Here is a 24767-nt window from a genome sequence, read left to right on the forward strand (position 1 = left end):
CCCTTCTAAGGTTGCCTGGGTCTTCCCTGCCTGCCAGCAGAGGCCTGGCAGCTTGTGGGCCCTGGGTGCTTGGGGCTGGAGGAGGTGGGGGGGACCCAGAAGGGACCCTAAAGGGGGCTGTGGGGGGAGGGAGGGCCTCCTGGGCTGACTCAAGGTCTCCTTCACCAAGACCCAGAGGGCCTGGGGGACGGGGGCAGGGAAAGAGAAAGAGCACGTGCAAGATTTGAGTTCTCCAGGAGGGCTGGGAGTGGGAGAGTCCAGGGAAAGAGCCGGTGCCTCCCTTTGGCTAACCGATCCCTTGGAAGAGCCAGCTCAGAGAGCGGAGGAAGGCAGGGCGGGTCAGGAGACAGGGTGGGGCCGGGATGAGAGGAAACTGTAAAACCAACGGGGCGGATTCACGAAAAATTCCCGAGCGTGGTGAGGGTAGAGGGTGCTGGGCAGCACCCCAGTTCGCCGGGCCCACGCTCCTCCAGTTGCCCGGCCTGTTCAGACTGGTTCGCCCACCTTTCTCTCCCTGCCAGGCCTCTGAGAAAGCAGAATCCGGGACATGAAGCAACCACAGCCGCTCCGCCCGGCCACAAGCGCCCGGGACTCCGTGCCTGCCCGCAGCCCCTTTCCTGCAGCGTTCACTCCGCTGCCCGGCCCGGCCCGGGCGCCCCGCCCCCGCCCCGCCCCGCCCCGCCCCGGACGCCCCGCCTCTATCCCCGCCCCTTCCCGGGCGCCCCGCCCTCTCCCTCCACTCTGCGCCCCCGCGGCCTCTCTCTCCTCCCGCGGGAGCCATCGCCCTCCTCCCGGGCGCCCCTCCCCGCGGCCGCAGCCTGTTTCCCGGGCCTCTCCTCCGCATTCTCACATCGCTCCAGCTCGACCTCCCCACCCGCCCGCCTCCCCGGGAGGCCGCGGCCCGGCGCGGCACCGCCCCTGCCCACGGTTACCCGGTTACCGCCTGAGAGGCCGGCGCCTGCCCGGGCGGGCGGGACCCGCACTGACCCCGCAGGGGGCGAGGCGGGGCTGAGAGGGGCGAACGCAGAGCCAGACCCCCCGCCGCCGCCGGCCGCCCACCTCCAGGCAGGGCTTCGTGCCAGACCCGGCTGCAGTTATCAGCTGGGTGGAGGGCAGTGCCAGCTGCAGGCGTCCCCGAGGCGCAAACACCACCCCTGGCCCCAGCCTCCTTCCCTGCAGCCTTCTACCTTCTACCGGAAACAGAGCCACGGGGAGCTAAAGGAGGATCCAGCAACAGAATGGAGGCAGGGACTCCACCTCCGAGGCAGGGCCGCACTGAAGCCCAGCTCACCTACCTGCTGGGTGACCTTGGGCAAGTGACTTCTCTATGCCTCAGTTGTTGCATCTGTAAAATTGAGATAGTAGTAGTATTCACCTCACTGAGTGCTGCGGTTTGGTGCCTGGCACATAATAGGGACTTCATAGACAGTTGTTACTATTATTACCTCTTCCCCCACATTTGGGGTTTGGCAGAGGGACGTATTGGCTACATGGTCATTAAGGATCTGTTAAGCACCTCCTATGCGCGAGGGAGATCACATGGTATGGTCCAAGAGTCTTGGAGTTAGATGTGGGGTTGAATCCTGGCCCTGTCACTTCATAGCTGTGTGTGACCTTGTAAAATTCTGTCTCCTCTCTGAGCTGAAGTTCCCCCACAGGAAAATAGGGACCGTAATGCCCATCTTCCGGGGCCAATGCTGGATTCAATGAGATAATGTACAGGGAGTGCCCAGGGCAGTTCTCAGCACACAATAGTGCCTCTCAGTAAATAAGAGATGCAGGATGGAGAGGACAGGCTCGGTTTCTGCTACAGAAGAGCTCTGGGCAGGTAAGACCTATGGGAGAAAAATGTCACTGAGGAGGATGAACGTTCATGCTCAGCATGCAGTCAGTAGGAAGGGCTGAGGGAGGGCAGGCCCTCCTGTCTAGGAGAATGAAACTGCTAAGGGTGGGATGTCAGGCACCGGTGGGGGATGTTTCCGAATGGGGCCCGTTGGTCCTCAGTGAAGCGGCAGCTACTGGGCCTGAGAAGGGATGTAGGGGCGCTGGAATGACTGATGTCAGCATCTGCTTTATTGGAGAGGCCCCAAAGATGGCTTGGCCATCTCTCTCCCATCCTGACAGGAGAAAAGAATGAAAAGGACAGTTGGAAAATGAGCCCTGAGCAAAATCTCCCCCCTTTATAATAACTGTGAATGTGGCTGGGCATGAGCATGGCCCTGGACAGTGGCTGTGTGACTCTGAAGCTGGGTTCCCTCATCTGTAAAATAGTGGGCTGGTCAGATGCTTTCTAGGCCCCTGAGCTCCTCCCTTCTTGAAAGCAACATTTGCTCTGATCCTAGCAATGTGGGGGAGAAGCCACTCCTGGAGAGTGCAGGGCCCATCTTCAATCCCATCACCCATTCCATGAACTGGCTGGGAGCCCTCTTGGATGAAATGGAAATGGAGTGGGGCTTAACAGTGGGACAGGCTCCCCAAAGCAGCTCAGGAAGACCAGCTGTCCCACTGATTGTGTGATTCTGACAGCTGGAATCAGCCTTTCAAGCAGATGTCCAGCCCTCTTACAGACAAAGAAAGCCCAGAGAAGTGAAAGGACTTGCCCAAGTTCATGTGTCTCTTGAGAGGCAGAGCTGCCTTTCAATCCACTGCACCATATTGCTTCAATTAGTTTCATTAAGAGGGACAAAAAAAAAACCAGTAAGCTAGTGACCAAGGCCATCCAAAGTCTCTTTGAGTCCATTTCACGAATGCAAAATGGAAATGCCTTAGCTTCACTACCAGATAAGAAAGTGCTTTGGGAAGTGAGAAGAACACTCCAAACAGCCCAGGAGCTGCCATAAGCACTGTCTGGAGCTGGAGGGGGTTAACTAGGTGGACAGTTGGCAGAGGCTCCTGCCAGGTCAGAGGGGATTTGCCTTTGTGATCAGCACTGCAGGCTCCACGAAGAGTCCAAGGACACTGGGCTCTGAGTACTAATATGCATTTTTATTCTGCAATAATTTTCATACTGAGTTCAAGAGGCACCAGCTCCAAGTACATAAAACCAAATCAAATTAAATTAATTGATTTTATTGAAACCTGCTGCAGTTGTATTCAAGCCCACAGCCAGGGGCATGACCCTCATGAAATACCAAAGGGGCTTTTGAAATAATTAAATTAATCACACCCCGGGTTATGCACAAGGGCTTGCTCCTGGACTCACAGGCAGGCATGTTCCCGGTCCCAGCAACAAGCGGGAGAGGAGCATGTGGCCGCAACACAACCACAAAATGTGGTGCTGCCTAGGGTTGCTGAAGACTCAGACTTCTCATTCCAGGGTAAGCCTTTGTTCATGCTCTTTTGGCAAACATGCACATACACACACTCTCATGCTAACCCATACACACAGTCACAACACCACTCATACTCACACACATACATATGTATACACAAACATACTCATCTGCTAGATTTCCCTTCTGTCTCCCTGTCTACCCATGGTTCAGATCAAGTGCTTACCTCATGATCCTCCTTCTTTAACCCACCAGGACCCCTCCAGCACTTGGATGATGCATTTTCTTGTTGGCTGTTGTTTCATAAGCGCTTTTTTTTGCATCTCTAAGTAAAGGCTAGTAAGCCCCTTGAATGCAGAGAATGGGCCTCCCTGCCTTCTCTGGATCTCTCAGAAAGCTCAGCATAACCTAGAGTGTGAATAACTTAACCACTGTAAGTGCTGTGCACTTGGAAGGAGCTCCAGACATTTATTAAGCACCTACTGTATGCTAGATACTGTTCAGATGACTTTAGACATATTAACTCATTTAGTCCTCACCACGAGCCCCCACCCCCTACATGCCACCAAGTTGGGATTGTTGTTGTCCTTATTTTACAAATGAAAATAGAGAGACACAGAAAGGTCAAGTAGCTTGACTGAGGTCACCCAGCTGGCAAAGGGAGCAGGGTTATATTACTTCTTAGGAAATCTTAAGCCAAAACAATTCTATACATCCTGTTGCTGATCAAGAGGTAGATCACCTTGTGCTTGAACACATTCCCACAAACAAGTATGGTTACAAAATCCCAGCATTACAGGGACACTCACCAACCCTTCATTTTACAGAGGAGGAAATTTGCAGTCCAGGAAGGGGAGGGTTCTTGTCCAAGGTCACAAAGCAATTTAGAGGAGAGCTCCCAGCCTCCTGTTGGCCCACAGCTCAGAGCAGCTCTGTCTGGGAGAAATGTTACTGATTATTCCAGTTCCTCATGCATTCGAATCTAAGACAACACTCCGACGTAGCCCGTCCTTCAGAGACAATGAGTGTCCAGTGATGAGCAAGAATCGCCCCGTGGAGCTGCCCATACTCTATGGCCCAGGTCCTCCTCTGTATCCAGGGAGCAAACTTGGGCAGAGAGAGGGGACCTGGCCTTGTTAGGGATCAGACTCCCAAACTGCGGCCTCATCAGCACCTGCTGTAGTCCTTGTTGTAACTGCTGGGACACCTTTGAAGACAAAGCCTTTCCCTCTGTTCCTGTTGTGCAATGAGCTTTCAAAAGCCCCTGTCCCTCACCGCCACTGCCCCCCAACCTCTGCTCCTTCCACACCCCGCCCACTACCAAATGCTATGCCCTCAAGGTTAACTTCAAAATAAAGCCCTGGAGTCCAGCCAACATGAATCCCCTCCCTGGCTCTGAGAACTTGAGCTGCTTAATAGGAATGGGGAACTTGAACATCGTAACCACAACAGCCCCTCTTTGCAGGGTCTGCACAGCTCTGTGACCAGCATACATATTCTCGCCACGTAAGCCTCATTTTACAGATGAGGAAACTTGGGTAAAGGGTGGGGAGAGGCCTGCATGCCGAGCTAGTAGGGCCTGGATTCAAAGCTGATCTTTCCCTCTTTTTAAAATGACCAGATATTCTTATTAACAGTATGGCATGCCTGTCTGGCACACTGCATAATACGTTTTTCCCAGATTTTTTTGACTGAGCTCTTTGATTACTTCTTTATAGGAGAATAATTTTTTTTTAAATTGTGGTAAATGTTTATATTTATATATGTGTAACATAAATGTTGCTATTTTAACCATTTTAAGGTGAAATTCCGTGGCATTGAGTACATTCACAGTGTTGTACAACCATCACCACTATTTCCAAGACTTTTTCATCAACCCAAACAAAAACTCTGTAACTGTTAAGCAATAACTTCCCAACGTTCCCCTCCTCTGAACCTTGGTACCACTAATCTACTTTTCATCTCTAAGAATTTGCTTCTTCTATTTATTTATTTATTTGTTTATTTTGGGAGAAATAAGAACACTGGGTAGGAAGAATTTGCCTATCATAGATGCTTCATAGAAGAAGAATCACACAATATCTTGTTGCCCTTTGTGTCTGCAGAGTTAACTCTTTTCCCCAGTAAGCTGGACTTCTCAGCTTCTCAGACCCCCGGTTTCTCCCTGCCTCCCTCCAAGGAATGCCGTTGGGGTGGGAGTCCCGACATGAGTGATGTCATCACAGGGAGGGCCAGTCCTGTGGAAGCTCAGGGTCCCCGGTCCCCAGCAGGTAGAAGCACCTGGCCTGGTCCTCAGCGTTACGGACAGGACCAGTGAAGCAGCAATGTTAGGGGGCAAGAAAAAGGAGTTTCCAGCAGGCGGGGAGACGGGCCAAGGAGTGACCCGCAAAGCGTCCAGGGGCCTGGGCACTACACTGCCACAGGCAGCCAGGGGCGAGCTGTAGATGGACCATATTGGGCACATTTGGTGATGGTTTTGCTGAAGTGCGCCTGGAAGCTGCTGTCCCCACTGGAACAAGCCTCTGGCACCTGTTGGGCACCTCCTAAGCTAGAAGGTGGCTCAGTTGTGTTGTCCTTACTGGAGGGGGGTAAGCTCTTGAGGCTGTTTCCCCACTCACAGCCCCCAGCCCCAGGAAGAGGCCTCTTCCTCTGACCTCAACCTCAGCTGGAAGCACAAAGCAGAGCCTGCTCAGCCCTGCCCTTCTCTGGTCCTCAGAACCTCGTGCTGCCCTTCTACCCAAGCTGTCTGTGCCTGCTCTCTGCACAATGGCCATCCGGAGGTAGTCCTGTGTCCGGTCCTTCCTTGGCCGGAGGCAATATCCAGACCCTTCCTCCACCCTTCCAGGCTTCCCGCCCACTCCTGAATCTCCACTTTGAAAGCTTTCCACGGACAAGTGATCTCTCACAACCGCCTTCACTTCCCCTCCCAGTCCAACCTGCCCCTCCCACAGGCCCCAGCCTACCCATTTCCTCTGCCCTTTTCACCCTTTGGCGCCAGAACTCAGCTATTCTGAGCCTTTGGCCCAGCTCTTTCCTCCTTCCAGCTGCTCCTGTGCTGGGGCCTCCATCTCTTGCTTTTTCTCTTTGGCGTTAACTGTTACTCAGCCCTGCATCCCAACAAAGAAATGCACCCTGAAAGCCTGTGGCACTAAGGTATGGGGGACATCAAAGGCAACCAGACTGAGCACAGACCTAACACTTGAGTTACCTATTTGGAAATGTTAAATGCAGGCCACTGCATTGCTAGGGTGTGTGTGTGTGCGTGTGTGTCTGTGTGTGTGTGTGTGTGTGTGTGTGTGTGTGTGCGCGCGCGCGCATGCGCCAGTAGACTCTGGGTCCTTCCAAGAAACTTTTCAAAGCAACCTTTCTCCCCCTTGCCAGAAACAATGAATTAGTGAGGATGAGCCCAAACAGGATTAATAGTCCTTTTCTGGTTACTTGAGTTTCTTGCTTCTTGTATAACACAGCAGCCACAGGGTTTCAAGGTTTCTTTGAGAAGATGCTAGAGCAATGACTACAGAGCTTATAAAATTACACAGAACGGTATGTTTGAAAAGATCATTTTCTGTATTCAGCTCTGTGAAAAGTTTTCCATAAGAGCAGCAACAGTTGGATAAAGGTGCCTGCCCACATAAAACAGCTTTAGTAGGGTTTCAGATCCCTTTCAGAGTGTCGGGAAGAAAGAAGGGAGGGGAAAGGACTATCAAAAGGAAAAACAAGTCCACATGCTTTGATTTGGCCTTGGTGACCAGGACAACACACTCTAAGGGTGCCACAGTCAATATTCGCTTCACTGAGCTTCTTATCAGGCTCCAACCCATGGGGAGCAAAGGGCAGAGCTTGGCAAGAGCACAGGTGCTGTGTGAGGGTTCAGGGTGAGGCCCAGGCTGATTAAGCTGTCCTGGGCCTTTCGGTCAGAGGCTCCCTGCAAAGAGGTCCTTGGAAAAGGCTTACTTGCTGCAAGGCAACCTCCTGGGATCCCTGCACCAAAGTTTTCAGATCTGGAAACTGGCAAATTTTTGTTAGACAAATATGTGGTTGATGTGCAGGTTTTTCTAAACATGAAACAAACCCCACAAGTTATAAGGGGGAAAAGTGGTGGATTTGATTACAAAAATACCACAATCCAAGTTAAAAACAGACTGGGAGAAAATATTTGCATTATAAGTTACAGACATAGGTTTAAATCTACGATATACAAAGAGCTCCTATACATCAATAAGGAAGAACATGAAATATAAGTGTCCACTAACATGATTTAAGTTGCTCAATCTCACCAATGATTTTTATTAATAAAATGTAAACACCAACTCTTAGGTGCTGAAGAAGAAATAGGGGAAGGCAGATCTTGTAGGTAAGGGACACTAGATTAAAGAGCTAGAGGACTTGAAAGCTTATCACCTGTCCTGTAAGACTCAGCAAATCATTTTCCATGTTTGGGACAATGTTCTAGTTTATATTTTCGTGGAAGTTGCGTAAAGGATAATGTTGGTCTTCTGCCTCTTGCATCAGGCATAAACATGGCTTCTTATACCTATCCCCCTTCTCAGAGCAGCTCAGAACACTCATCACATCTTTCTCCTTGACCCTCACCTCTCTGGAAGATTAGAAGCAGAAGATTTATTGGATCAACTTCTCAGCTGTGGAATCTGAGCAAACAGAAGGGAAGTGGCTGAGGTAAGACACCCCTGGCAGCCCTTGGTGAATGTTGCAACTGGTCTGGGGCACTTGCCCTGTCCCCAAGGGGGTCTATGTGTACCACAGGGTCTGCTGTCCAGATGGCTGCATGGGGCATGGGGAGCAGGCAAGGGCTACACAATAGAAAGGTAAGAAAGTGTACTGACTTTATTTTCAGGCAACGCAGGTTAGGATTCTACCTCCTACTGCATGCTGCTGCACGCATTGTCCCATCTTTTTGCATCCTGGGTTCCTTTTCCATAAAGTGGGCACAGTACTCCTCACCTCCCAGTCCCCTTGCCTTACCATTGTCCTTACCACTCGATTGGACATATTTCAGAGACAGCCTTACCCTCTGTTACTTAACGGTTTCAGCTCCCCAAACTAGATCACACGACTTCATGGGCTAGAGCTGTGTCTCCGGAGAGGTCAGGGACCCCAGGGAGCTAACAGCACTGCGGCCCTGCCATCGTCACTTTTGAACTCGCAGCACCTGGCACACTGTGTTGCACATGGAAGGTACAAAATAATAGTTACAGAATGAATGAAGGAAACTATGGATGAGGGAGCCGAGGGTCAGAAAGGTGAAGTGTCGTGCCACAGGCCATATGACCCATTAATAACTGGCAAACACTGTGCCGTCCACTTCCTTCTTTATCAAGGGCAAATGGAGAGGAGAAAACACAGCCAAGCATACTGGCTCATGAAGTCTCGTGTTTTCCAGGGAAAGTCCCATTTCACATCTGTTTTCTCTTACGATTATAATAATGCCCACTTTTACTATCAAAAGTGTCCCTTTTTTTTTCTTAAAAATATGGACTGCTTCACGAATTTGTGTGTCTTCCTTGAACAGGGGCCATGCTAATCTTCTCTGTATCATTCCTATTCTAGTATATGTGCTGCTGAAGCGAGCACAAAAGTATCCCATTTTGGATGATAAAGTCTCTGTTCTCTCTGTTATGAGGGAGAGTGGACAGAAGGTCTCTGTGTTTCCCTGACTCCGTCTACTCTCCCACCCCTCACCTCTCCTGACCTAACAGAAACACAATTAAAATGTCACCTCATTATCTATTCACTGAAAGCCACACTGGAACTGCACTCCCCACAAAGGCCAACTTCCCCCAGCAAAATCCGCCTCAAGGGTGCCCTCATGGCCTGTGCAATGGGGTGATGGGGTTCCCAGCTGCTTAACTGCCTTCCACTATATCACCAGTAAGTGGACCAAAGACCCTGCCTCAGCATTCTTACTGTGCTGAATGATGGGCACCTGCTTGCCAGGCCTGTGCCAAAGAAGCCCTCTACCCACACCCCATGGGCTAACTAGTATCCAGTCTTCCTATTCTGCAGGGGGCATCTGGACCTGAACAGGGACTCATCCATCACAGCTCTTGGGGGGCCTGGCAGCCTCTCCAGAGAAGGATGCGCAGACTGAGGTGAGAGCTGGGGTCTCTGAGATCCACCCACCTGCAGGAATGCTGGATTTGAGGGGAGGCAGAGAGGCATCATGAACACAAAGAAACTTCCCACCCAGAGGAGCTCACCAAACCCGGGGCAGCCTCAGGGATGAGCATTTTCAGACATGTTCAGGAAGACATGGCTGGGATGTTGGATTAGGGGATGGGGCCAGCCCTCCCACTGGTCCTCAGACCTTTAGAGGAGGCCAGGAGGAGAAAAAGAGCCATTGACACCTTAACAGAGTAAGCAGGTACTCTTGGGAGATCCCCTCCACACCTATGAAGTCATTCAAAGCCTGGGATCCACAGGTGCCTCTCCCAGAGCCTTCCTCAGTTCACTCACCTCACTAGGCCCACCCCACTCCTCTGCACCTGTCCCCTCTGCACTGACAGATGACAGAGAACCCCCCCGCCACTGTACGACTGCAGAGGCCTCTGTGGTTGCTGTCCAGGCCTTTCATGGGAGTGTGGTGCCTTTGCCAGGACTAGCCCTCCCCCTGCCCCACAGGGCAGGGACCCTTCACTTTCTGATCCTACAAGGAGCTGTGCCCTGGGTTCTGCCTACAGCCTACACTCAACTGTCTCTTACCAGCCACCTACCTGAAAGTGGGGCATTAGAATCTGGAACCTAAGGTTGGTAGGTCCCAATCTGCTGGACCTGGACCCAGAGACTCCCTTGGCAGTAGAAGAAGATGGTACCAGGTCTCACTTAACTCTTTCTCTGGCCCTGCCTGAGCCTTGGAGCCCCATGATCCAGTGCTCACAGGCCTGGCCCCAAGTTAAACAAGAGGACAAAGCCCAGCTTGTGGCTTCTTCCCCCAGCTGGCTGATACCTATTTTCCCTAAAGGAGGAACCCAGGCTGGCTTTGGCCATCTCACCCCCTCCTGGAGAGCAATGGGCATGCCACACTGGGCACTCTTTGAGGTCAGGCACTCAGCCTTCTTTCTTCTGAATTCCTCTCTCCTTCCAGCCCTCACTTCCCCTACCTAGGCCAGGCCCTTCACTCTAGGAAGAATATCCCAGGAATCATCCATCACCAAATTCTAGGAGCTGATCTCAGCAACTATGCGGCTGGAAGGAGCCTGGAAAATCCACTGTGCCCATGATGGGAATGACCATTAGTGCCTGGAGGGCAGGGATGCTGTACCCATTCCTGCAGCCCCAGCCCCAGCACAACCCAGACAGAGGGCTCTCAGCAGAGGCTTCCGGAACTGTGCTTGAGTCCTAGCTTGCTGTCTCCATGGCTGCCCTGGAGGCTGGCCCAGAGCAGGCACACAGTAGGCATCTGTGAATGAAGCAACAGGTGCCTGCCGGGTCCTAGCTCCTGGGCTGGGCACTCTGACTACTTTATGTGGGGCAACAGCCCTGCAAGGTAGATACCATCATCCTATTGAATGGATGAGAAAATGGAGGCTCAGACAATTTAAGTGGCTTCCCTGAAGCCACTTGGCAAGTATCAGGCCAGACTTCAAGCTTAATCCTTCCAGTCTCTGAAGACTGTGGTCTTTCCGTTTTCATGTCAGCCACTCAGTCCACGCATTTGGGGATTTCAAAGCCGAATAAGAAGTAGCTCCAGCTCTTGGGTAGTTCATACTGAAAGAGGCAGACAGTTTTGTTCACAGCTACCTGGGACAAGAAACAGACGTGGCCAGGCCTGAACCCAAAGCTGAAACCTATTGTGTAGGCTGCAGGCAGAGGAAGAAGGTCACTGTTCCTCTGTAGTTTGAGAAAGGCATCTGGGAAGAGGTGGCAGTGGATTCAGCCACAGACAGGACATGATGAGGCTAAGGATGCATTGAGGATGGATTTTAAGCTAGTGGGAAGATGGGTGGGAAGATGGGTCTGCATCAGAGGCTTCCCAGTGCCCTTAAATGTCATGATGGCCCGTCAGGCAGCCATTTGCACAGGCTGGTGGAGCAGGCAGGGGTGCAGGGAGGGCTGGCGGCTGGGAATCTGCCCAGGACCTGTTAGGTTTCTCAGCCGGAGCTGCAGGCCTGAAGCAGGTGGAAGGGTTGGGAGCTGGGAGCGGAGTCTGTGTGCCCTGTCTCCATGAGTGTGTCTGGGAGACTCGGGTGACCTCCTGGCCTCCATCAGTGGGAGCTGGGGGAGAGGGAGACCAGCGAGCTCTGAAGGACGCACCCGCCACATCGTTGCACACTTATTTTTCCCAAACACTTGACTGACATGACCCACGGGGCCACAGGGAATGGCCTTCACTGGGCTGGCAAGTCGAGGGCAATGACAGCCCTCAGTTCCTTGGGCGGCCCCTCCCTCAGGGAGCTGGCCCAGGGCGAAGAGGGCCTTGGACTTGCTGCTCTGTCCCAGGCCAGCCTGCCACAGTGGGGGTGGGAAGGGCCGCCTGGTCCTGTCTGCTTCTCGCTTTTTCTGTTTTCAGGGTCAGCACAGTTCAGGGAGGAGACACAGACGGTCGGGAAGGCCTCTTGCAGAGACAGAGGAGCACAGGCACTGTCTAGGGGGTGGTGGGAGGGGACTGTGGGGTGGAACAGCAGCCTCTGGCACAGCCATGAACTCACTGCAGAGCCTTCCCAGGCCTTGGTTTCTGTTCTGAGAATGGAGGCCTTGGAGCAACTTGAAAGCTCCGACTTTCCTCTAGTTCTTGAACGTGCCATCTTCCTCTTCCCAAGATGTTGCCAGACAGGAGTGGACAGTTAGTTTACTTCAAGTTTTGCTAATTGTCTATTCCTACATTGTGATTTGAACAGTCCTGCTGTTAGACCCAAAACCTGATTAAGAAAATCAGTAGATCCCTTCAAAGTCCAAGAAACTCATGATGATTAAGCATCCACTCCACATCAGGCCCCACGCCAACTGAAAAGGTTTATGTGGATTATCTCATTTAATCTTGATATTAACTCTGGGAAGTGGCTGTTATCATCCCCATTTCCCCCAGTTTGGCATAATTTCTTAAAGTCCTGCAGTGGTTTCCCAGGACCTTCAGGATAAAATCCAAACTCCTCCCAGCCCACCCTTCTAGCACCACACCACTCCTAACTGGGCCAGTCCCTCATGGATGGACTGCTTCTTCCACACACAGTCTCAGGGTCTATGATACGTCCGCCCTTCCCATCCATTCAACTTGTATCTTTCCAAGGCCTGGCAAGTCCTTCTCTCCAAGGAAGAGTAGGCAGTAGTGGGAGGCAGGTGAGGCCCTAGGGCACCACATTTAAGGAGGCACTCACTGTCAGGTGCCAGGCCTGCACTTGCATGCTCCTGAGAGTGAGCACCTCCTTAAATTTTACACTGAGTGCCTCACTTGCCTCATCCTTGTCCTGGCCCTGCCCCAGAGACTCAATGCCCAACCCAAAGGACCTCTCCCTCCTCCAAAGTCCACAGCCCTTCCTGGTAGGTCCTGTCACTGGACTGTGTCACAGGGACTGATCTTGATGCCTCGTGTGAATGTCCATCACTACAGGGCAGACACCACTTGTCCCCTGTCCCCATCCTAAAATCAACAGGGCTTGCTCCAACTTCCAAATTGGCTCCCCATCTGCCCTCCTTCATCCTCCACCCCATCAACCTGGAATTCCAATTCATCTTTTAGAATCTATATGAAAATTATGGTTTAGCACTGTATAGCCATTAAAAATTACGTTTCCACATGGGTGAATTCTTCTATAACCTGGCTGTAAGAAGAAAAGATTGGATAATTTGACTATACAAACAAATTTATATGGCAAATCCCATACGTAAAGTCACAGGCAAATAATAAACTGGGAGAAAATATTTGTCACATATATCATAGACAAAGGGCTTAGTGTATAAAAGATTCTTAAAAATTGAGGGACAAAGAACAAAAACCCAATAGCAAATGGACAAGATATAAAGACAATTCACAAAATGCAATATTAAAAATGATCATTAAACATATGAAAAATTTTCAACTTCACTCATAATAAAAAAATGAAAACTAAAATTACAATGAGATACCATTTCTTACCAGTGAGATTGGCAAGAATTCCAAAACTTGACAATAACGTCTGTTGGCAAGGTTGTGGGAAAACAGGAATGCAACTGACACAACCCCATGGAGGGGAATCTGGCAACGCCTAACAAAACTACATCCTCTTCAACTTGATAATCCCATTTTTAGAATCCCAAGCATATGAAACACACATGCACAAGCATTGTAGCATTAGGTAATTGCAGAATATGAGAAGCTACCTAAGTGGTCATCCGTAAGAGAGCAAGTGAATAAACCATGACACATACACATGATGGAGTATTATGCAGCTGTAAAAAAGAGTGAGGAAGACCTCTATGGACTGATATGAAGTGACTGCCAGGAAATATTACTGAATGAATAAAGTAAAATGTAAATACATCTAAATCTGTATTTACCTACCTACCTATCTATCTATATATAGTGCTACCTTTTCTATGAGAAAGAAGGGGAAATAAGACAACATATAATTTTGCTTCTCTTTACACAAATAAATAGATGCATAAGCAGAAAACAATTAAATTGGTTACCTACAAGGAAGCAATGGGTTACAGAAGAGAGTGACATATCTCCAACTATACCTTTCTGTATATCTCCAACTATACCTTTCTATCTCCAACTATACCTTCTATCTCCAACTGTACCTTTCTATTTGACTTCTGAAAGCATGTTCATGTCCTACATATTTTTAAAAATTAATTTAATAAGAATGAGAAGGAAAAAAATCCCTCAAACTGAAAAAAAAGGAACCTAACTGTAGTTCAAATAAATACTATAACCACACTGAAGGACAGAAAAAATCAGGAAGGAAAGACTAATCCTAGTAATTTATGAACATGGCATGGTGAGGTGGGGATGAGAGGAAGGTTTGTTGGTTGTAGTGATTTGGGTGAAACAATTCTGAGAGTATTTTTAGATGTAATATAGGATGAGCAAAGGAGTGAATTTTGTTGACAGTTTGGGGAGCCCAGGTTTCACTGCTGAAGAAGGACATGTAATTATGAGATGGGGAAGGCAGGAAACAACCATGTAGAAATGGATTGGAATTAGAGGTATTGGTATGGATTCACGATTTCTAAAATACAAATATGTCAGTGTGTGTGCATGTGTATGGGTGAATAGTACATGGATGTATAGGTGTATGGATGCATGTATTTCCTAGTTTTGTCCCCTGAAAGGGCCCCAAGGTGCAAATATACCCAGCAACGAGCAAACCCAGATCTGGATGTCTAATACCATTCCTCGCTAAAAGGAACCAGAGCCCCCCAGAGAAATTACTGATTCCAGGGCTGGTGCAGGTTAGGTGCAAGATAAGCCTGGAAATCTCTTCTCATACCAGAAAGTAAGAACATACTCAAAATAGGGATAGTGGTGTATTAAAATATCATAGGTGAGAAATACTAAACCATTGGAAAAACCAGAGTTCATCATTCTATGCAGACAATAAATAAAAACATTCTGTTGCTTACAGTAGAATGCAAAGGGCCCATTGGCAAGAATGGAGGCAGTGCTGGAGTTGGAAATGCATCATTGTGCAACCTCATGTTAATGATTGGATGGGCCAAAAGTCATCAATGGGTGCTACATTTAGGGAGAGACTGATGAGGAGCAGGGTACTGCATGGTTTTAAAATGTCTCCCCATAGACCACTTGCTAGTTCCAAGGGAGAAAAAAAAATCATCCTATAATGGAGAAATCAGACACTGCCTGGACTGAGAGATCAAAATTAACATCACCAATGAGGGCTTCCTGATGATGCCCTGAGAAGAACCAAGAGGGCTTATGCAGGGTTCTGTCCAAGAATACATAACCTGGATTCTAATCATGAGGAAACATCAGACAAATTCAACATGAGGAATATACTGTCTTACAAATAAGTGGGGGCATTGTATTCTTCAAAGATGTCCATGTCATAAAAGACAAAGAAAGGCTGTGAAAAGGTTCCAGATTAAAGGAGATAAAGAGACACAACTAAATGCAATATCCAACCCTAGATGAGATCTACTGGAGGGAGAAATGCTGGGGAGAACATTATGAAGTTAACTGACAAAATCAGGATACAAAGAATAGATTAGATTAAAGTGTTGTATAAATGTTAAATGTATTGGTCAACCATGCTATGATTATGTCAGAGAATATACCTATCCTTGGGAAACACATGCTGAAGTATGTAGGGGTGAACTTACCTTCAAATGGTTCAGGAAATCACGTGTGTGTGTGTGTGTGTGTGTATGTGTAAGAAAGAACACAAATGATTAAGCAAGTGCTGTAAAATGTTAACAGCAGGTAAATCTGAGATATAAGAATATAAGGATATTCTTTGGATTATTTTTGTTTGCAGTTTCTCTGTAATTTAAAATTTTTCCCAAATAAAAAATTTAAATGTATGTTCCAATATTTGAAAGATGCTCTCTTCTCTGTAGGAGTGGACTCTCCTCAGCCAGGGGACTGCCAGCAGGCAGCCAGGCCAAGGAGGAGTTCCTAATCAAACCCATCTGGGTTCAGTGTGTGGCCTTGGAGAATTCACTTGACCTCTCGCGTCTCTGCTCCCTCCTGTGGGGCCATGCCCACCTCATGGTCTTGGGACAATTAAAAGAGATGATGCCTGCAAGAACTTGGCCTAGGCCCCCCATAGGGTGTGCTGGACATCTACGGGAACTATTACTTCACTGGTAGTGTTTTCATCAGCATAAACCCCTTTAGGGCACAGAGCTGAGAGCTGTCTACATTTCCAAGAGCCACTTCTGGCCTGGAGCAGGACCATGAGCCAAGAACAAGCAGGGCCAGCTGGAGGGTGGCTTCCACCAGCAAAGTGGTCCCCTCGCCCTCCTGCTTCACCCTCAGGCCTCAGCTTCTAGAACTCAGGCCCTCCTGCTCTCTGCCTTGACCACTTGCCCTCACCTGCAAAAGCCTTTCCTTTTGGCTGGCACTTCTTCAAGGCCCCCTCCTGGTGACTCCTGTGACACCTTGCTAGAACTATTCTAGTCTCCTCCTTCAGCTCCTTCTTTGAGTAAGGGACCCGAGGTGGCATTTCAGTGTGGATTCATTTATGGCCCCATCTCTCCTCTTCCAGGGAAACATTTTGTGACAGTGCCATCATTCTTGTGTTCCTGGCAAAAGGAACTATAATTCCTGGCCAACAGGAGGGTGTGTGCGTGTGTGTGTGTATACGCATGTGTGTGTTTGTGTTTGTGTGTGTGTGTCTGTGAGCTGTGGACTTTCTTGGAGGCCATGAAATCGCCCCTCAGGCCAGGCCTGGCCTGTTGTGAACTTGGGGCCAAGGCCTGTGCTGTTGTCTTCCACTTGTCCCTCCCACCCTACTCTGCTCTTCTTGTGCCCTGGGAGGCCGACCACTGCAGACACAGCAACGGGCTCCCTTGCCTCTGGCCTCCTGTCAGCTCAGCCTGTAGGGCCCTAGGTGGAGAATGGAGGAAGGGAGTTTGGGGTTTAGAGTTGGGGTGTTTAATGCCTTGTATCCCTTTCTCCAGGGAGGCCTCAGACCAGCTGTATCCCTGGACCAGAGGTCACAGCCCTGGTAAGGTGGCCCCTCCACCCCACCCTCACTGTCTCTACTTCCAGCAGCCCCTCCCTCTCCTTGCCCAGCCCCTCCCTCTCCTTGCCCCTTTAGTGCCCCTGGGTGTAACAGCTCCCCAGTGTTCACAGACCTGGGGTACTTCACTGGGTCTTGAGAGTTCCCTGCACTGGCACTGGCCTTTGAACTCAACTCTCCAAATTGTCTACGAACTGAAGTTTGCCACCTGTTTCCTGCCATGCCCCTGACTCATGCGGACCCCTGTGGAGGGAGGCAGTGCCCTCTCCCTTAATGTATTTGGTACTTGTCTGCACGGGAGGCCCCACATTGCCATGCTCAGGGAGGGCATCTCAGGGAGGGCATCTCAGGGAGGGGATCTGCTGCGAAGCCATTTGCACTGCAGAACAAAAGCAAGGGCTACCACGTCGGGCCTCTTCTGCCTGCTGCTTCTTGTTCCAACTTCATTTCATCTTTTCATAAGTTACTGTTCTGTGAGAAGCATTACGAGAAGGAAATTAAAAGAGAGAAAAGTTGGTGGAGGAATACCTTTCTTTCTTTCTTTTTTTGGTTTAAACCTTTTGTTATGATCTCTTTAGGAGCCTGATCCAACTAGAGGGACATGTGGCAGAATATGTTCTTCAAAATTAGTTCTGAGAGACACTTGGGGCTCTTTATTATTCATTCTATTAAAATCAAAATATTAGCTGATGCCTGTCGTATCGTCAGAGCGGGTCTGGCAACTTCTCTGATGCATTGTCTACTTGAAAGTAAAGACGAAGGCCTTTCATGTGGAAGCCTCTATCAGGTCCATTCTGTTCTCCTGCTTGTAATGACAGAAAAACCCTGGCCTGCTCTGTGTCTGAGACACTGACAGATCCAGGACAAAGCAGTGGAGCCCATCATGTGTCCCACTGTGCCAGGGCCCTCTGGGCAAGGCTGCCTCTTCTGGGGCCCTACCTCTCCCCTACCAAGGGTGGCCATGGAGCAGCAGGAGGACCCCTCCTGGTCCCAGGAGTGTGGCTTCTCATATTCATTGATTTTGAAGTGGGTGGAGGGGACAATGCCAGGGACCCTGAGACTTAAAGATCAAACTGCCTTGCCGTTTCCTTGGATGCCCTCTGCTGCCCTTACTTCTGGAAGGAATACCATAATGCAGATAATTCCATTTCTCCAGCAGGAACAAACCAATCTGGCTGTGGCGCTCTGCTCTAGAGCCACCCAGAGGTTGGCCTGATGTTTTCACTTGGGGCCCTAAGTAAACAGAGAAGTTCTTAGCTCAACAGAGGCTTGTCTTTTCTGAGGACTGTAGATGGGACCAGAGTCCCCAACCAATAAGGGATCCTGCATGGCTGAGCAAGGCTTGTGCCTGGTGGCCGAGTTACACAGCAGATGAATGCATGTCACTTGGGGGCCTTCCAGCCAGCTGTGGAGAAAGACTCTCCTACGCTGGATGTGGGGAATGTGGGGGCTTCAGGTGCTCAAGGAGGCAGAGATTCCTGGGGGCTGGGTGGGCTTCCCAGGGCTGGTGGGATCGGACAGGTGGTTAAGCACCAGGAAGGAGAGAGAAAAGGGAAGAGCCGGGAGGAATGTGAGTGACCAGCTTGGAAGCCAGGGTGGGAGACCATCTCGGGAGGGACAGGAAAGGAGCATCTGCTGGGGGAGTGGTCAGAAGTCAGGCTGGAATGCCCTCGACTGCAAAGAAGATATTTCTCTCTCCTTCCTTCCTTCCTTCCTTCCCTGCGAGGAAGATATCCCTCCCTCCCTCTCTCCCTCCCTCTCTCCCTTCCTTCCTTCCTCCCTTCACTGCAAGGAAGATATTTCTCCTTCTTCTCTCCCTCCCTCCCTTCCTTATTTCCTTCCTTCCTTCCTTCCTCCCTTCCCTTCAAGGAAGATATTTCTCCTTCCTTCCTTCCTTCCTTCCCTCCCTCCCTCCCTTCCTTCCTGCAAGGAAGATATTTCTCCTTCCTTCCTCCCTTCCTTCCTTCCCTGCTTCCTTCCTTCCTTCCCTGCTTCCTTCCTTGCTTCCTTCCTTCCCTCCCTCCCTTCCTTCCTTGCAAGGAAGATATTTCCCCTTCCTTCCTTCCCTGCTTCCTTCCTTCCCTCCCTCCCTCCCTCCCTCCCTCCCTACCTTCCTTGCAAGGAAGATATTTCCCCTTCCTTCGTTTCCTTCCTTCCTTTCCTTCCTTCCCTTCCTTCCTTCCTTCCTTCCTTCCTTCCTTCCTTCCTTCCTTCCTTCTTTCCCTCCCTCCCTCCCTTCCTTCCTTCCTCCCTTCCCTGCAAGGAAGATATTTCTCCTTCCTTCCTTCCTTCCTTTCCTTCCCTCCTTCCCTCTTTCCTTCCTTCCATCCATTTCCTTGAGCAATCCTAAATTCAATATTAATCTCCCTAGACCTTCTTGTTGATAAATGTTGATTTCCCCAGCACACCTGTTCATATTTCAGATGGAAATGTATTATAAAATCACACCATTCGCTGGTGATTACCATGGTAATCAGGCACGCTCACTGACAGGCCAGCACTCCTCTTGAAGACAAGGGTCTGGAGACAGAAGCTTTCATGTCACCTATGCCATGCCTGGAGAGAGAGGGAAATGAAGCAGGCATGGGTGGTGTTTGGGAGGGATGGTTTCCTTCTCTGGGGAAGTCTTGGCAGACAGCACAGCCCCAAGGGCCCAGGAGGGCTCTGTAGGGTGAGGGGGGTGGGCCAGATGAGGGCAAGTAAGTGGGAGGGTAAGGCCCGCATACCTTGGTGTTCTAGTGTATATACAGCTAGCAACACTTTTACGGGATCCACGGCAAGAGATCTGAGCTACCAGGATCAGGTATCTTAGTCAGAATATCATTCAACCTCCCACCAGGTGTAGGAACAATCTCTACAGCCTCCTAGAACATCACAAAGATATAATTATTATTGCTGCTTCTCTGTATCATAGGATTATGGTTTAGGGTCTGACGAAAGCCCAGGCTGTTTGAACTGTTATTTAGTCCTGATGCAGTCCATTTTAAGTTTTCTAACCAGACTGCTTGGCTTCAGATTCCAATTCTAGCACTTACTGGCTGTGTGACCTTGGACAAGTTACTTAACCTCACTGTTACTTTTCACTTGTAAAAAGCAGATAGTGTAAGTTTCCAATGCATAGGATTGTTGTGAGGATTATGTTAATTAATAAATGTAAAATGGTTGAAATAGTGCCTGTTACAGAGTAGTTGCTTAGAAAGGTGAGCCACTGAGATCCTTGAGTCACCCCTTTATCTTCATAGAAGAGGGAACTGAGGCCAAACCACGGGGAAAGCAGATAGCAAGGACTGGACTGGACTGGACTCTGAGCTAATGCTGTTTATATGAATGACACTCTATCCCCTTGCTCTCTAAGGCTAAGGAAACCTTCCATGCAGGAGTGCTGTGAGCTGAGCAGTGCATAAGAAAAGAGTGTTTGTGGGAATCAGCATTTTACCACCTGGCAGACCTGCCTGGGCTGTAGCAGAGCCTCCCCACTCAGTGGACAAGGGACAGGAAGGATCAAAGGTACAGCCACTATCCTGGGCTTTGCACAAACATTGCCTTGCCTCCTTCTCCTGGTACCCCCATGTTATCCTTTCTGAACAAAGAGGTGACTGAGGCCCCAAGAGCCCAAAGCTGCATGACAATGACGGCGAATCAGGACTGGAACCCAGACCCCCTGCCTCCCTACCCACAGCTCTTTCAGCTCCCTTCCCAAATATATCAGCTTGCTGCCCTCTGGCTGTCCTGTTTTCTACCCAAAACTAGGACCTCGTCCACCTTCTCAAGCCCAGTCACCCCCTTACTCCCACTGAAGCCCTGGAATCTTAGGCCTAGTGGGGTTGCAGGTTCCAGAGTACTTACATCCTTAAAGGATATAAACATCTGTAGCCTTCAGTCACCCCCAGAATTGCCTATGCATGTTAGATGTGTCTACTAAAAACAACCACTATAATAGTTGTAGCTGCCTTTATTGCTTATTCTGTTTTAGGGTTTACGCTACCTTCTCCTTTTAATATAATGATATTTGTCATTAATTGAATTATTTTACATTGCACCAGACATCATATAATCCAAACCAGGCCAGGAGCTGTGGGCTCTGTATTACAGCACCCACCCCACCAGAGGCAGCTGACAGGCCATTATTCTGTGTCCTGCAAACACTGTGCAGTGATAAGGAAACTCCACCAATTTGATGCTTTATCTGGTTGCAGGTTGAGGAAAGATATTATTTCAATCAAGATAATGATTCTATTTCTTGAACGGAAATGAGATTTTTTTTCATTGCCTCATGGGGGTGCCACCAACATCTGTCTCCAGGCTGGAACAGGTCATGAACAAGTTAGAGGATTTTCTTGTAACCTGAGAGAGAGTGTAAACATGAAGGAGAACTGAAAGAAGGGAGCTTGCTTGCAAGAGAAAAACATATCTGCCAGGCCTCCACGATTATAAAATAAGCTCAATTTGGAAAATGTATACTGGCAATGAACAGAGCATTCAAGACCAAACTTCAGAAGGTAAGTGTCCGGTGTGAGCCCCACAGCCTGGAATTCAAGTGAGGTAAATGGCCTAGAAATGCCATGATGATACCAAAGATGCACAGAGGAGACTCAGCTATGACAGGACCTTAGACGTCTTCTAAGCCTGTTGTCAGGCAGTGTGGATCAGCTGTGTAACTGTGCTGACAGATGACCTAGCTCCTGTTTCAGCCCCTTCTACCAGAGGGGGCTCGCCACCAAAAGAACCCATTCCATCTTGGACCAGATCCTGTGTTGAGGAAGTACCTCCAAATTATAGTCAAGTCACTTCATAAAAGGAAACCACAGTGAAAACTCACACGGTGCTGACAATGCAGGAAATCTAAATGCACTTTGGAAACAGAATACACAATATGCAAATGACATCAGACAATAAATGCAGGGAGACCTCAATAATTTGCACTAAATAGTGAAGTTAGTGAAATTTTAAATTATTTTAAATATTTGGGAATTCCAGGGGCTGTCATGCGGTATCTCAAATAATTTGCTTTAAATAATAATTTAAATTTTATGTATAATTTGCTTTAAATAATAATTATTATTTGCAATGAGAAATAAAAAGTTTATTATTTGCAATTAGAAGTAAAAATAATTTTCAATTCCTATATCAATTGTTTATATAGTAACTCTAAAGAGTTCGAAAACGTTTGTAAAGTTCTTATGCATTTTAAACATTCCACTGAGAGCTGAATCAGGCTATTAATTGCTCCCTCTCCAAAGAAAAGGCCTATTTCAGCTCAATCCCTTCTGGAATAACCCCAACTGCTGACTCTAAAGACCCAAGAAGGTGGCACCTTTCTATACTGCATCAGATTCACCAAAATTTTGGAATCTAAACCACAATCTTGTTGGTTGTAGACTATCATTGGAAAGTAACACAAAACTCTGGCAATATTGGTTGTCTCTAGGACAGGAGCCTGCTTGAGGCCAGAGGTAGAGGGGAGACTTTTTACAATATACCTTCTGGTACTTTTGAATTTAGAGCCTTGAGACGATACTGTCTGTTAAGAATAAAATTCCAGTTAAAAAAGCACATGTTATTTTCAGTTAAAAAAACAGACTTCGGGATTGATTTCTATTTTAATACCTATACTCCCAAAATACAATCTTACTGCAATGAAAATTACTGCCAGGTCAGTGAAAATGACATTTGGCTGTCTTGACAAGAGTGGTGCTCACACGCATGAGAATAAAGGCAATTGATGCCCTGCCCAGGTCTCTGTACCTACTCCCCAGCTGCTGAGTGTGGTACACAGCTTTCACTCATGACATTCTCGGGTCCTTGCTCTTGGTTGAGGTGATGCCTTGGAAGATGCACCACCAGCAACACTCTGGGGGCAGCTGCTGACAAATAAGGGGACACACAAGCCCTGCCCCCTGCCTCCAAGTCAGATATCACTGCAGTGCAGTTGATGTGGACCAGACCCAGGGAGACCTGCCCTGAGACCACATTCCCACTCAGCTCTTGCTTCTTTACCCTGCTTCCCTCTCTCCTTGACAAGTGTTTCCTAAGAGCTCTCCCTGGATACATCACATCCCACTGAAAACTGACTCAGGCTCTGCTTCTAGGAAGCCCAACCTAAGTCAGTCACCAGTGGCTCAAAATGAAGCCCTCCAGCATCTTTTCAGAGGGTTGTCCCAGGAGTTGGAAGCACACGTGAGCCTTCCTCCTTGAAGGCAGCACCATAACCACCTTCCCGCCTTGCCGAAGACCACCAGTCTGACATAATACAGCCCACGAAAGCCAGCAACAGCAAAACATGGACATCCAGAACAGACAGAGTTCTGACAACTGGACCCCGTGGCGCAGCACAATGATGACTCTTCTTCCCCAGGATGAATAAGCAGGAGGCAAGGGCTGAGCCAAAAGGACCTGTTGCATAATCTGAGCAATGTCCAGTTATGTGCAGCGGAAAGTCAGTGTGGACGTCTTAGGCAGCTCTACCACTTACTAGCAGAGCAAACTAGAGCAAATATTGAATGATTCTGAGCCTCAGTTTCTTCATCTGCAAAATGGGAATACTGGACAGAGCCTTTGTAAAGCACCTATGAGGCAGTACCATCAAGAGTGCTGCGAATTGTTCATCCAATGTGAATACTGGCTGTTGTTATGGAGATTTATAACTAGCTACCTTCTCCTGCTTGCTTGGGACAAATATTAATTAATCATCATTAAATAAATATATCCCAGCTGCCCCTCATCCTGAGCACAGTACCTAGAGCTCCCTGTGTGAGAAGTGGCTCTGGGGGAAAGGCAAGTGGACAATTGGGAGTCCTGTATTGGTGACTGTCCGCCAGGAGCTCAAGATGTGGCCCCATTACTGGCCTCACAGGGCTCTGGTGGCCCTTGGCTGCAGCTGTGTGGAGAATTTTCTCTCTCTCTCTCTCTGTGTCTTTCTCATTCCCTCTCTCTCTCTGAGACAAAGGGAATATCTCCAATGCAGATTTCCTGTAATCTACTCAGTGTATAGACTGATCTCAAATACAACCTCAAGTTTGTGAAAAATTCATGCAGCCATTTTCATATCGTGGAGTGGCCGACAAACAGGCAGAAACTAAATTTTATTTACATAGGTGAAGAATCCTTTATTCCATCCTGATTCTTTGCATCTGGACCATTCCTGAAGCCATGCCAAGCCCTCCAGCACCTGGCCCTGTCCAACTTCACCAGCATCTTCTCCCCTCCCACCCTCAGACCCATGCCTACACCATCCTCCACATAGGCATCCACCCCTGTTCCTTCCTTCCTGGAATGGCCTCCCTCCTCCATCAGTCCAGTTCAAGCCTCTCCTTCTCCAGGAAGTCTTCCCTAACCATTTCCCATCCCCAGCATTTCTGCCCGGGCCATGCCAGCCAGAGCTGGTGCACACACCTGGTCATAAAGTTCTTTGTCTCATATGCAGGTGTCTTCTCTTCCTGCACTGGACTGAAAGCTCCTCCAAAACAGAGCCAATGCCTGCTGCTTCTCGTGGATTTCCCAGAGCTTCCAGGTGCTGCCTGGCACCTGGTGATTAATGACATTCTCAGATTGATTAATGGATTGGTTCCTGTGACTGCACTTAGTTTAACACACTGTTAAATGGCCTCTATGAGAATTTACTGTTCTGAATAGGGGGTCAACCTAGCAGCAAACTTGGAACTGTACAAACTGTTTGTGGCCCCAAGTAAAAAAAAAATGCACATCTCTCTTTTTTCTAGAGTCCTGCTCTCCCGCACAGCAATCGAGTTAAGGGAGTGACTCTTTCATGAGCCAGTGGGAACATTCTCCACTTAGAGGGCAGAGCCAGGGTTCAAACCACCCTCCTCCAATTCAGTGCCTTACATTCCTGGGT

The 24767-nt window shown here is 48.9% G+C and overlaps 1 protein-coding gene, 1 long non-coding RNA gene and 1 other non-coding gene across 6 annotated transcripts in view; 1 reads left to right on the forward strand and 2 right to left on the reverse strand.

Moving 5' to 3' along the window:
- Positions 1–24767, reverse strand: part of ZBTB7C (zinc finger and BTB domain containing 7C) — a 386806-nt gene that overhangs the window by 134108 nt on the left and 227931 nt on the right. For 2 of the 3 annotated variants that reach the window (XM_016933664.4, XM_054672018.2), the window contains exon 4: positions 4082–4208. The exons of the other annotated variant lie outside the window; for it this stretch is intronic. In XM_016933664.4, coding sequence (XP_016789153.2) covers positions 4082–4092 — 11 coding nt within the window. In that variant the 5' untranslated portion in view covers positions 4093–4208. The remainder of the gene's footprint in view (positions 1–4081; positions 4209–24767) is intronic. 3 annotated transcript variants of the gene reach the window in all.
- Positions 783–24611, forward strand: LOC104003149 (uncharacterized). Of its 2 annotated transcripts, none has more exons than XR_002940434.3 (5): positions 783–1828; positions 7823–7949; positions 16854–16900; positions 20271–20422; positions 21112–24611. It is a non-coding gene; the product is annotated as an uncharacterized LOC104003149 (long non-coding RNA). The 2 variants fall into 2 exon arrangements; XR_002940435.3 differs by lacking the exon at positions 783–1828 and adding an exon at positions 6098–6425.
- On the reverse strand, positions 8758–8864 carry LOC112206334 (U6 spliceosomal RNA). Its single transcript, XR_002940557.1, has one exon. It is a non-coding gene; the product is annotated as a U6 spliceosomal RNA (small nuclear RNA).

The sequence above is a fragment of the Pan troglodytes genome, chromosome 17, assembly GCF_028858775.2.
Source record: "Pan troglodytes isolate AG18354 chromosome 17, NHGRI_mPanTro3-v2.0_pri, whole genome shotgun sequence".
NCBI lineage: Eukaryota > Metazoa > Chordata > Mammalia > Primates > Hominidae > Pan > Pan troglodytes.